Source organism: Sarcophilus harrisii, chromosome 4 (genome assembly GCF_902635505.1).
Source record: "Sarcophilus harrisii chromosome 4, mSarHar1.11, whole genome shotgun sequence".
Lineage (NCBI taxonomy): Eukaryota > Metazoa > Chordata > Mammalia > Dasyuromorphia > Dasyuridae > Sarcophilus > Sarcophilus harrisii.
Window position 1 is genome coordinate 164,469,698 of NC_045429.1, and position 13,808 is coordinate 164,483,505.

Genomic DNA, 13,808 nt, shown 5'->3' on the forward strand with positions numbered 1-13,808 from the left:
TATTTTAATATATTTAACATCTACTGGTCATCCTGCCATTTAGGGAGGTGGGGGTAAGAGGTGAAAAATTGGAACAAGAGGTTTGGCAATTGTTAATGCTGTAAAGTTACCCATGTATATATCCTGTAAATTAAAGGCTATTAAATAAATTAAAAAAAACAAAAAAACAAAAAAACAAAGGAAGGTAGGATTTGCCCAGGAAGTGGTAAAAGTTAACAGAAGAATAAACTTGACTGGGGCAGTGGAAAGCACTATTGGGAAGATTGGGGGGAGGGGAGTGTAATCAGTCTATAGTTAGGCAGGAAGCTTGCTTCTTCACTGAAATCTAGAGGGGAAAAGCTAATACATCATACATAACAAAGAAAATCAGGAATTGGCTATAGAGAAGAAAATGAAAGAAAAAGTATTAGTTCTCTAAAGAAGGTAACTTATAAATAACAAAAAAAAATTGATAGAATTAAACAAAAACATCACTAAAAATTCATTTCTCCAGGACTGTTTTTTCATCATCTTTATGTGAAAAACAGCTTACCACTGAAAGATCCCCAGACATTTGCAAAATTTTGGTTATATGATACCTGGCCCTATAGTTGTTAAATTCTGCATACATGCATGGGTCAATAAGGAAATTCCCTAAGCATACACTTACCATTGCTAGACAACATCTCCCATCTGCGTCACTTGTAGCAATATATTTACACAGTTCACAACCACTGAATGCATACTATAGAAGCAATGAATCATGTGCCAATTTGAGACATTCCTAGGGAAAAAAATAAACCACAACTCTAATAAACAACAACCTAAAAAATCCCCCTGAAAACCCCAAACCCATGATTTGCAATCACATTGAGGAATGATGATTTTTTTTTTACTTCAGATGAGGTTCATGAATTTTATACATGACATGTCAACAACTTAGAGTCTTCATGATTTATAGTCTTAGAGGGATGTCTGAAGGCCAAAGAAGTTAAGACACTTACCCAGTAAGAAGCTTATCTAACAAAGGACAGAAGAAAGACCTAGGTCTTCTTATCCCTGAAACTAGCATGTAATTGATGACTTCATGCTGCTATACTCTGTCAAAATTTTATTGAAATGTACTAAGGGATACTTCAGTACTTCATGGATATATGATTTCATCAGTAGGGATACTCTTTGTCCCAATGGAAAAAAAAAAAAACAAACAAACAAAAAACAATAATTTAGGAAATGGCAGTTATGGACAAAAAATCCATTACTCTGTATCCAACCTAGTTTGATGACCCTCCCTGAATTTGGTTAAGTTGGTCTTAAGATGATAAACAAAACAAAACTCATCCATCAAAATTTTCATGTTCAATGGCATTTGAATAACTGGGGCCACTTCCATACCTCGATGAAGCATCCAAGAATGGATGCTATGGTTCAACAGGTATTTGAGTGGCACTAGTAACAATGTCAGTACACTCAGTTCCAACACCTATCCTTTTTACTTAGGTCTCTTTGGTGAGGGGGATTATCATTTCATGAGGGGACTTAGCCATGTCTGCATCATTCCCAATTCTCACTCTCTAGTCTGCTCCACTTCTAATACCAAAATCCTACCCATTTCAAGGTCCTCTTTACATTTTTCTTCCCCTTTTAGAATTTAAGTACCCTGAGAGTAGAATCCATCTTGTTTTCTTTTATTTCCTAAGTGCTTAGCACAGTTTCTAGCACATAAGTACTAAATAATTGCTCTTTCTATCCGCATCTAATAAATTTGACTTTCTCAGAAAAAGATACAGTAATGATACAGGAAGTCACCTAGTGATATGCAATAGTTCTTAATCCCAAACTGATAAAGATTAGACACAGAAAAACTTCATTGTGACCTGGTTTTAATGTCACAGTGCTGCCACGCCTTGAAAACTAGTATCCATGTTGGTATTCTTGATTAAGTTTTCAAGTTCTTCATTAGTCAGTTCATTCTATGTACAAATCACTGTTGAAGCACATTCACCTGGGTAACAGAATTCAGAAATATCTTACCACACTGATGAGAATCACTGGTTAAGCAAAGAGTTTTCCCAATACAAGCTGGTACATACAAGCTTATCTCAGTCCATTGTGTAATGCTGACTCTACAAAGTAGCCTGTAGCATCTACATGTCTTCAAGAGCCTAAAGAAGGTCTCAGATAGGAATTTCTGATGATGCTTAATAAAAATATACACACATGCCTGTCTATAAGTATACACACATACACACACTATCTTTGTGAACCGTAGTTGAACATCCATTGCATACACATAGACGGAGTTCTCTGGAAGAGACATTCCTGTTAAATTGATCAGACAAAGAAGGCATTGTACATTCAGCTGTCAAAATAAACACCGCATTAATAAGTTCACTTTAACTTCAAGTCTAATGATGTCAAAGGTTTCTTTAAGAAAACATTTTTTTCCACAAGAGACCTAAGATCTAAACATGAAGGCAAGATGTTTTCTTAGAAGATTTTGAGTATTAATATTTTAATAAATGATTATGATGGGTATATTTCTTTAAGGTTGTCACAAACAAGATGCTATTTTACCCACTCCTTGGCTTCAAAAGATGTGGCTTACTTACACGATGTAGTTTGAATAAAGCATTCCAGGCCATCATTTCAGTTTCACTTATTAATTTACCATTTATTTTAATGACATATCATTTCATAGTTGAAAAACACAAAGAAATAAAGAGAAAAGGGCAAAAGAAATAATATACATTTTCTCTTCAAAACATTAGGACGTGATACATCCATTTAATTGTTTAGATATTATACCTGCTTTCTAAAAGCATTCAAGGAAAATTATAAACTAAGTGTGAATCAAAAAAAGTCAGTTTGTATAAAAAGCAGAAAGGAGACATCTAAAGAAAATAGATTATATAGATGTTTACAGATACTTGCAACAAGTGATTACTACTACTTAGCATTGCTGTAGTTCTTACATTTCTTGGTACCTACAAAAAAAAGAAAATACATTCTGGTATTCAGATGGCATGTAAGAACTATAAAAATAATAAATATCATGTTTTACAGTTTCAGTACATTCCTAGAGAGAAAAAAGTCTTTAAATTATATTTTAATTTAACAAGGAAAATTGTTCATTAAACAAAAATAGATTTTTGCACTTCTGCACATGAGAATTATATTTTCTCAAGACTGTATATTCTCTGAAGAGGAAATGAATAGAGAGAAATATACCAAGTGCCTATCAACAGTACTTTGTTTAGAAAAGTAGCTTATTTGTTGGTTGAATTGAAGTGAACTTGACACATTTTCCCCCTCAAAGGGGAAATATCATTGGGGAGGCAAAGAATATACCCACAAAACTCTGCATAATTAAGGGCACGAATGGACAATAAAAAGAATATATACTTCAAGAACATTGAGTAGCAAAAGTTCAGTATGAGTAGTTGGGGAGGGCATCATAGAACAGATAAGACCTGATTTGAGCCTTGAAGAATGTCTGCAACCTGCACAATTGAAAGGAGGGGAAAAGCATCCCAGGCAAAGTAAAAAGTATGAACAAAGATGGAGATGTAGGACTAGAACTAACATAGTGAGGGACAGTGGGGAGAAAAAATCTAGAGAAAGCTTGTGTGGGACCTTAAAAACAAAAGCTGAGTTTAAACTTGCTCCTAAAACCAAAGAGAAGCCATTATATAGAAGGAATAACATAATGAAAATGGTATTTTAATATTTCACTCCATTGAGATCAGAATTATCTGGAAGAGAAAAAGATTGAAGTATAATAAGCTTTCAGAGAAAACTGGTATAAACTGATAAAAATCTGAGTGAGAATGAGACAAGTAATAATAAAACAGGTAAGACTTTTTAAAATCAGTTCTCTGATAGTATGTTTATTTTTCTTTAAAAAAAAAAAAACTGCATTCTACAAACCTGCAAACATATCTTGCATCTGATTTCCAGAGTCTTTTTTTATATATTCTTCCATAAGTTTCTTTTCTATTACATACTCTCCAATTCTTTGAAATGGGGGGGGAGGGGGGTTCTCTAATCGACAACTGGTGATTCAATGGACAGAATACTGACCTGGAATCAGAAAAACTTGAGTTCAAATCTAGCCTCACAGTAGCCTTACCATTTGTGTGAACTTCAGCAAGTTTCAGTTTTCTCAGCTAAAAAATGGGGATGATAATAACAGCTACCTCAATGCTATTTTAAGGATTAAATAAGATAATGTTTATAAAACCCACTTATCACAATGTATAGCAAATGCTATTTAAATACTTATTCCTTTCCCTCCTCCTACTTACCTGGGCCTAATTGAGATTTTTTTTTTAAGATTGTGTATCTCTACTTATTATCTTCATTCATATCTTGGGCTAAATTCATGACACTTCTAAGATGCTTTTAAAGACCCCAGAGTAATACATACCTGTAATTCCTGCTGTTAGGAAGGCTGGGGCTGGCAGATCCTCTTGAGTTAGAGAGTTCTGAAATGTGGTATGCTAAGCTGGTTGGGTTTCTGCATACTCTGGGGCTGTTATGGTAAGACCAAATTTGGGGGAAGGAGAACAACCAATTTTCCTAAGAGGAGAGAACCAATATCAGCACAGGCCAGAAATGAAGCACATCAAAGCTTCCATACTGACCACTAATGGGATTCAGTTTTCTCTGAAAGCTTATTATACTTCAATCTTTTTCTCTTCCAGATAATTCTGATCTCAATGGAGTGAAATATTAAAAAACCATTTTCATTATGTTATTCCCTCTATATGTATACATATTTTATGTATATGTATACAAACCCCAGAGTGATGAAATCACGAATATGACTTCCTCATTACCAATTTGGACATGATTTGAGACTTTGACCTGGCAGTAAAGAGTTAAAAGTTGGTCTCAAATACTAAATTTATCTTTTCTTTATTCTTACTCTCAGAATATCTAATGACAAAATCAAAATAACTAGCTAAATGAGAACCACAAGATTCTAATTTAATAAATAAAGAAGTGTGGTTAATGGAAAATATAAAGAAATGTCTTGGGGCAAAAAGTATATTTTCCTTCTTTTCCTCCCCCCCTACCATTCACCGGTATGTGAATGTTCAGATTAAAAAAAAGAAAAAACTAACTATGTCAAATATACTACACATTGGGGGATGATATGATTGTTGCAGATTTAATCATAAGAAAAAAAATCTAAGGGAAATAAATGTAATTTAGGCAGCAAACATTTATGTTTTGCTTCTCCTTCTGTACTACCATAGCAAAAAAGCTTTCCCTTCTCAATCCTTCATTTTAAGCAAATATAAGGTAATGTCAGCCAAGCCAGATCCCTTTGGATTCTAAGATGATATTTATTACTATTTTTTAATATTCTGGCAAACTTTTTGATAGAATTAATTTACATCATTTAATCTGAGGCAAGCTAGAAATATCCACAGTCAGTGACAAGCTCATCACGGTGATAAATAGTTCACTGTACAGATGTCCATATACGGTCAGTCTTCCTATAAGACTGACAGTTCTGTATGGGGCATTGCGTATGGCTCTTGGCTCAAAGTCACATTCCTCCAGTATGTTTCTCTGGGAGCTTTTGATTTCCGCTTTGAGGGCTGGCACAAACCTCCAATTGCTCTTATAAGAAAATGTCTGCGACTCAAAGTTGAAAATGGGCAAGAATCCTTCTTTAAGTACACAAACACTCTAAGTCTAGCCACTTTCCTGTAGTACTGCCAGGTTTTCAGTATGTCTGATACCTAATCAAGTGACTTTGGGTGGGAGTTGGGGGAGGGGGTAAGAAGGATTGAGGAAAAAGCATAAGGGAAGGAATGTAGTATATCCACACCTGTATATTTTACAAGACTTTACCAAACGATTTGTAGCAACTGATGCCCAAGTAGACACACACATACCGTATATAGCTGTGTAAACAGGACTGTGCTGCCAACCTACTGAATTCCTCATTTTACCAGGAAAAAAATGTGCTCTCCAAAAAGTATTTGCTGTATAAACACTTGCATACAAGTCAAAATTAGTGCATTTTGACCATCTTGCACACAGATTCAAAGCTCTATTTCTTAAAATTATGACCTTCTGTCAATGCAAAGGGATAAGTCAGAATTGGATGCCGTTATAAGACGCCACTATTTCCCCTTACCTCCCAGGATCACACAAACATTTGCTGAGTCACTTATAATACTGCAAGAATTCAAAATCCCATGGCAAGAGTTAAGGACAGAGTGTCAGCCTTTCCTTTTGAATTTCCTGGCTTTGAATGGTCTGCATCACAACATAAACATTATCCACACATACTTTTGGGTCTGTGAATGTCTTAGATTTTTAAAAATAAATCTCTCATCTTCCTATTCCCCCAAAAAGCCTAAGTCATAAAAGAGAGATGGAATCTCATCATAACACATATAATGCCCAACATATTTTTCTAGTTACTCTGAGATTTCATAGGTTGTGAATATTTTAGTATGCATATTTCAGCTCAGCTAAGATTGAAACTATTCATCCATCTTTTGGCTAACTAGGGACTTTAAGAAACTTTGAAGAAAAATATTGGGAAATTTCACAATCAAACCATAGCCTTTTTGTGTAATGGAAGTGGACAACCTTGACAGTAAAACATGCTGATAGTATACTTGCTATTTATATGAAAAACAACAGAGAGAACAGAAAGAGAAAGTAAATTAAGAAATACCTTCCCAAGGGAGTTAATTTAATTCATTATCATAGTATCTTTGTGAGATAGTAACCTCTGCTACAACCACTGACGTAGCAATTATTAATTTTATAGCCTAAGTAATTAATAATCTTCTTGGGCCTTAATTTACTCATCTGTAAAATGAAGATATGGGTTAAGTGGCCCTTTAAATTCCTTCTTGCTCTGAACTAATGAACTAAGCAAAAGTTTCATGACTTTTCCAAGACTTGCCAATTTTAGTGCCAAGAATACAGCCCAGATCATACCATCCCAAATTCATTGCTTTATCTACTTCATGAATGTCTGTCTCCAATGTAGCTCATGAAACTATCGATGGCTCCAAGATACTCTTGAGAATTCAAAAATCCCCCCAGTCCATTTCCCACCCACCTCACCCTACAGAGCCACAGAAGTTCACCACAGATGCCACATCCCAGCTTAGGTGAGATGAGAACTCACCACCACTACCCTTCCCCATCTGCCACACCTTCCTATCCATTAGTGGTAGCTATAATTGGGGGTTTAGGTCTTGAAAGATTTCACTGTGGTTCTCCACATATTTTGAACTTTCAAATCACCCACAAGGGAAGAACAAGTTGGGGACCAAGTTACCTATAATACACATGTGATTATTAACATAGCTTGGAATGTTCCATCTTTAAATAGGAAACCTGAGGCCTGGAACACTCTGAATAATAATTATGGGGATTCTTGGTGAGCTTTGGAGACCTTCTTTGCTACTCATCCTCACTATTTACATGCCATTCTACTGTACAACACTGGTCACAGATGCAGATTGCTTAACAAGGTAATTGTGCACAGATGATGTGGTCTAAGAAGGACTTGGACTGGGTATTTGTTCTTGGCTATACTTCAAGAGAAAGAATGGGAACTTTCAAAAGGCTGGTTTTAAAAAGAAAAAGAAGAAGAAGCCTACAGTACTCTAGTGATAAAAGATTAGACCAATATTTTTTTAAATAGTCTTTTCACAAGAGAATAATATATTTAGTGACTGTTATAACGAAAAAATAACAAAATGATGAAAAAATACTGAATAATAGAAGTAACTAATCTTCTCCAGAAAAAAATAAAATGAAATATATTCGTTCATGTTAGGACAGATATAGTTTAGTCTAGGTATGGAATGTTGTAAACAATATCAGATATAATGATTGTGTTAGTTGGTTTTGTCCTATTGTTTTATTTTGTTATAAGGGATGACTCATTTGATGGTGAAGGAATATATCTAGAAACAACCAATATAAAAAAAGACATCAATAAGCCTTAATTTAAATCTTTAAATAAAGGTCTCTTCTTCAAAAACAGTTGGCCTGTCTCAAATATATACTCATTTGACCTGTCTAATGAAGCTTTTTTTATATAATTAAACAGTTCAAAAATCAAAACACAGCTACTGGTTGACCCCAGGATCAAATGATCCTGGCATTGAAACAGATAAGAGGATATATTGTTGGAACAATTCCCTTTTCTTAAAATAATAATTGCTACAATCCCTGCAGAGGTGTTTACAAATGGACTATTGAAAAGCCACCAGTTCTAAGAAAGAGCAGATATAATTAATTTAGTTCCTTTTTTTCCCTTTAGAAAGAATACTGAGATTGATTAGAAAGCGCTGTTGTCCTAGGGATTATTGATCAAATTTGTTTGCCTCTGCATACACAAGTTGGGGAAATGCAATACTACTCTTTCTAGGACTTGACCTTAAATAATCACGCTGCTATATGGCAGCCATTATCATTGTTCATATCTGAACATTTAGTTTTGGATGTGCTAGTTTATTATCATTCATGTTAGCATATAACTTTCCTTTTACAGAACCAAAACAAAGTATGAATCAAATGAAATGCGTATCATTAATTTCTCAAGGAATCTTTTATGTAGAGATAGTTTGGTGATCTGGAGGCACATAAATAATTGTCTATAAAGTAGATAGGCATCCCCCTTTTCAGTCACATTTCTTCCTACTTCTACATCTTTACCTACCCTAAGGAGAAGGCCTACTCATTCCCACAGCAATAATCTCTGATGAAGCAAAGAGATAATTCCTAATAACAGTTCCCAATTCTTAATAACAGTTATTTTTTTGTGAAAAATGACAAAGGCCTGTTTATTATGCTACATTAAAGCTCCCCCCCAAAAGACATAAATGATAGTGCTTTTTAATAGAAAATAAAATTATAGTACTGAAACTCAAAATGGGATTCAGACTATGTTCTGCTGTCTGGGAATTTCTAGCTTTGTTCATTTCATGTGTCCATCAATCAGTTGTGACATTTTTTTCCCTCCTGATAACTGAACTATCAAGCTTGAAGATTTCCAACAGAGAAGTTGCAGGGCCCAGAAAGAAAAAATGCAGGCAGGTTTCTTTTGAATTCATCCAAGTGAAAAACAACTCTTCCCTTTGCTCCCTGAGGTGTGTCAAGTGCATCCTGTCTATCACTAAACCCCAAATCAACGTCAAATAATAATAATAAAATGAATCCTTTTCAACTGACTTAGAACTGGATCTTCTAACAACCTATCTACTAAAAGGATTTGGGGGTGGCAAGGAAGAGGGAAGGAGGATAGACGTAGCAATTCAAAATAAAGGTGTGTTATATCAAAAATAAATAAGTTTAAAAAATAGACTATTTCAAAATGATATAAATCAGGGGCAGAGGAAAGGGGAGGGGGCTTTGGAGGAAAAAAATCCTCCTTGGTGGTGGAAATACTGTGCCTTTTTTGTGGGCTGGAGTGTGCCAGCTTTTTCAGACAGGAGGAATGCTGAGTGTCAAGGGGTCAGGCTCAATCCGGTGCGAGTTGATGAGGCAGGAAGGTGGGGAGGAATGTGCGGAATGTCCTTGTTTGTGTAGGACTCCATTCATCCCATTGGCGAGCGCCTGCTGCCTAGAGCGTATAAAAGGAACGAGGCAGGCTCTCTGAGACTCACAAAACAACCCTGCCTAGCAGCTGAGAGGGAGCAAAGCAAGGCAACTTTAACCACAGGCTACTGCCTCCAGAGCAAAGAGCCAGTCCGACAGCCAGACTGTTTGTCCGTCAGCAGTCTTCCCAGACAGACGGGAACAAACTAACGGAAGAAGGAGAAACCTATCTACTCCAACTGACTTCCTCGGCCACTCACCTACAAACCAGATCCTCTCGATCAGACTCGCACTTTAGACCTGAGGACAGACAGACAAGCCAGCGGCATTCTCCGCTTGCTTGCTTGCTCGCTGCTTGCCTCTCCCCATACCCGAGACATCGCCGATCCAGTTGCCCACTGACTTTCACTATTCTCAGAGAGCAGCTCTTGAAGATGTCCGCAGGGAAAATGGGACCGTTGAGCTTCGCCTTCGTGTTCCTGCTCACCTTCTGCAACCGGGTAAGTGGAGAGACCCTTTCCCCTTCGCGCTCTCGCCGACCTACCGAGTCCCTACGGTTGGAGGTAGCTGGACAAGGGAGCATTCCTGAGAGAACCAGCGAGCTCTGGGCTGAGCAGGGACTCTGGGAAAGCTTTGGCTCTGGAGCTTAAGGGGAGGGAACTGGGAAGTGAAGAGGGTGTGCGCGGCTTTCTCCCTGTCCCGGGCTTCTACTAACTTGAGTTTTCTCCTCTTTTCCTTCCTCCCCTTACTTAGGAGATAGCTGGCCAGGACTGCAGCGGGCAGTGTCAGTGTGGGACAGGACCGCCACCCGAGTGCCCAGCCGGCGTAAGCCTGGTGCCAGACGGCTGCGGCTGCTGTAGAGTGTGTGCCAAGCAATTGGGAGAGCTGTGCACCGAGCGAGACCCCTGTGACCCCCATAAAGGCCTTTTCTGTGACTTCGGCTCTCCAGTCCACCGCAAAATTGGAGTGTGCACCGGTAAGAACCAGTTGTCATCCTCTCCCTAAATTGTCCTGTTCCAAGAGCTGTATTACTCCCCTTCCTAGGATTGAGAACTGGCATGTCCAAAATGTGCTTTTGGAGGCAAAAGATTCTAGATTTACCTCTGGCATCAGAAATAAAAAAAAGCCTAAAACTTACATTACCACTCCCCACCCACAACGTTTTCCTTAATTGGGTATGTGATTTTTCTTGCACAGAGGGTTAAAGACTAACATTACCCACTGATACAGAATTGATAACCAATTCTCTATTTTTGTGTGTGTGTGTTTCTTTAGAGTACTCAAGCCTAATTTTTTTTGTTCCCTCCTTTCCTTGCAGCAAAAGACGGTGCCCCGTGTGTTTTTGGAGGGATGGTGTATAGAAGTGGAGAGTCCTTTCAGAGCAGTTGCAAATACCAGTGCACGTGCCTGGATGGTGCGGTGGGCTGCGTGCCCCTCTGCAGTATGGACGTCCGTCTGCCTAGCCCAGACTGCCCCTTCCCGCGAAGGGTGAAACTTCCTGGTAAATGCTGCGAGGAGTGGGTGTGTGAGGAACCCAAGGACAAAGACCGGACTGCAGTTGGACCTGCCCTAGCTGGTGAGTTGGCTGTTTTCCAAGAAATTCATGTCTACGATCTGATGTCTTTTGATCTCTTTCCTATATATACAACCCTCATAAAAAAAGAAAAAAAAATTCTCCAAAAGCTGCTTGTCTTAAACTTGGAGTGGGGAAGGGGAAAGGAAGGTGGTTCTTTATCCCCTAGTGCCTAACCTTCTGTTTGTATGCTTTCACAGCTTTCCGACTGGAAGACACTTATGGCCCCGACCCAACTATGATTCGTGCCAACTGCCTGGTCCAGACCACAGAATGGAGTGCCTGTTCAAAAACATGTGGGATGGGCATCTCTACCAGAGTCACCAATGACAATGCTTTCTGCAGACTGGAAAAGCAAAGTCGTCTGTGTATGGTCAGACCTTGTGAAGTTGCCCTAGAAGAGAATATCAAGGTAAAACTTCCTCCCCATTCTTTCTACAAACACACACACACACACACACACACACACACACACACACACATCATAGGTTAACCTCCATTGATGATCATTGATACTGGTCATCATCAGAGAGGGTTCTCCTATTCATTTCCCCAACCCTTTCTAAAATATTTAAGTGGACTGGGTTGCTAAAACCAAATGTTTCATAATAGGTCTCAATTTTATAGCCAGTATCTTTCACTATTAAATACTCACAGAGAGAACTATAAATCCAAGTCAACCTAATACAGGAAATATTGAATATGGAAAAATTGACTGGCTGAGCATAAATTTCCTCTTCTCATAGCAAACATTGACAAACCCAGAGAATAGGACATAGGAAACTGTTCAAAACTACTGTCTGTACCAACCTGTTGATTTTTTTTAATCTTTGTCTCTCTTTAGAAAGGTAAAAAGTGTATCCGAACCCCCAGAATCTCTAAGCCTGTCAAGTTTGAGCTTTCTGGATGCACCAGTGTGAAGACCTACCGGGCTAAGTTCTGTGGGGTTTGCACAGATGGTAGATGCTGCACTCCCCACAGAACTGCCACCCTCCCTGTTGAGTTCAAGTGCCCTGATGGTGAAGTCATGAAGAAGAAGATGATGTTCATCAAGACCTGTGCATGCCATTACAACTGCCCTGGAGACAATGACATCTTTGAGTCTCTGTACTACAGGAAAATGTATGGAGACATGGCATAAAGCCAGAGAGAGAAAGAGACAGAAAGAAAGAAAAAGAGACTAATTAGACTGTCAACTTGAAAAGATTCGCATCTCATTTTTTGTAAACGATTTCAGTAGCACAAGTTATTTAAATCTGTTTTATTTAAGAAAAAAAATCCCACAAAATTCAACCCATTGCTCCATGTGGCATTCAGACAGAAATGAGCTACTGCTGACCCCAGACATTGGTTTGGAGAAGAAAGACTTGACGGTGGAACCACAGCACAGCACAACCTCAGAACTTGTATTAGGTTAGTGCTTGGGGGTCAATAGAGAGCACTCGTGGAAAGGTTTGCACTACCAAGTAGCTGTTAACTTAAAGTGGTAATGCTGTGTTCCACCTGGTAATGCAATTGAGAAGGAGACCTTTAGCAGTCTCACTGACCTGCCCTTAGCTCCAATGACAGCTGAGATGTACCTTCTTGGCTGGCAGGGAGCTATCAAGCTGTTCTGTTCCACTAGAACAAACAGCATTTCAGCTATGACATTTTGATTCAAATGACCATGCTCAAAAAGAGTCAGAATCATGTCAATTAGACTGGACAGCTTGTGGCAAATTAATTTGCCTGTAACAAGCCAGATTTTTTATTAATATTGTAAATATTGTGTATATATATATTTGTACAGTTATATAAATTAATTTAAAGTTGTTTGTGCCCTTTTTTGTTGTTAATGCTTGGATATGTTCAATGTTAGCCTCCATTTCTGAACACCATAAGTAGGATGCAAGGCTTGTTTGACAAAGCATTCAAAGCATGAAATAGATACTCAATGGAAATTCTGCTCAGTTAGAGTGACCAGTGGTCAAGACTGTTTGCTAAAGGTAAGGCAAAGATGTCATCATTGTAAAGCATGGCTTGTACATTGGAAAGCAGTGACCTCACTTTTAATGAACAGATCACCTTCAGTAAAATAAGTGGCTCTTTGATAACTGATCATTCTTTCCACCCAGGAGCATTTGTTTCTGACTTTGACCAAGACTGTTTTTGAACAGTTTGTTATTTGTTGAGAAGTGTGACCAAAAGTTACATGTTTGCACCTTTCTAGTTGGAAATAAAGTATTATATTTTTTGTACAAATGACTCTGTTGCTCATTTATTCCTTTATAGTTTTTCCTCCAAGAAGCATCTTTTAGTGGAAATGATTTCCAAGGATTTAATTTCAGGTTATATCTCAATACTTCTTTCAGGAAGATACTTTTACAGTAGTACACCAGTGAAAATAGAGTCTAAACTGCAATGTGAGTCAGAAGTAATGTTCTGACTCAAATCTAATTAGAATCTTTTCAAGTTATTTAAATTTTAGAAGAAAAAAAATTATCAAAATGACTGAGTGTGCCATGAAACTGAAATAGGCAATGCAATGTAATAAAAAGAGAGTTGGACTTGGATCCAGGAAGACCCAGGTTCAAATCCTCTCTCTGACACTTACTATGTAATCCTGGTAAGCCTCTTAGCCTCAGTTTTTTCATTTGTGAAATAAACCAGTTGAACTATATAGGCT

The 13,808-nt window shown here is 37.7% G+C and overlaps 1 protein-coding gene across 1 annotated transcript; it reads left to right on the forward strand.

The window, feature by feature from the left end:
* Positions 1–9,636: 9,636 nt before the first annotated feature.
* Positions 9,637–13,387, forward strand: CCN2 (cellular communication network factor 2). The gene is made up of 5 exons (XM_003769440.4): positions 9,637–10,070; positions 10,324–10,546; positions 10,889–11,146; positions 11,344–11,555; positions 11,988–13,387. Exons 1-5 carry the CDS (start codon positions 10,005–10,007, stop codon positions 12,282–12,284), a joined length of 1,056 nt encoding a protein of 351 aa, XP_003769488.1. The 5' UTR covers positions 9,637–10,004; the 3' UTR covers positions 12,285–13,387.
* The last annotated feature ends 421 nt before the right edge of the window (positions 13,388–13,808 follow it).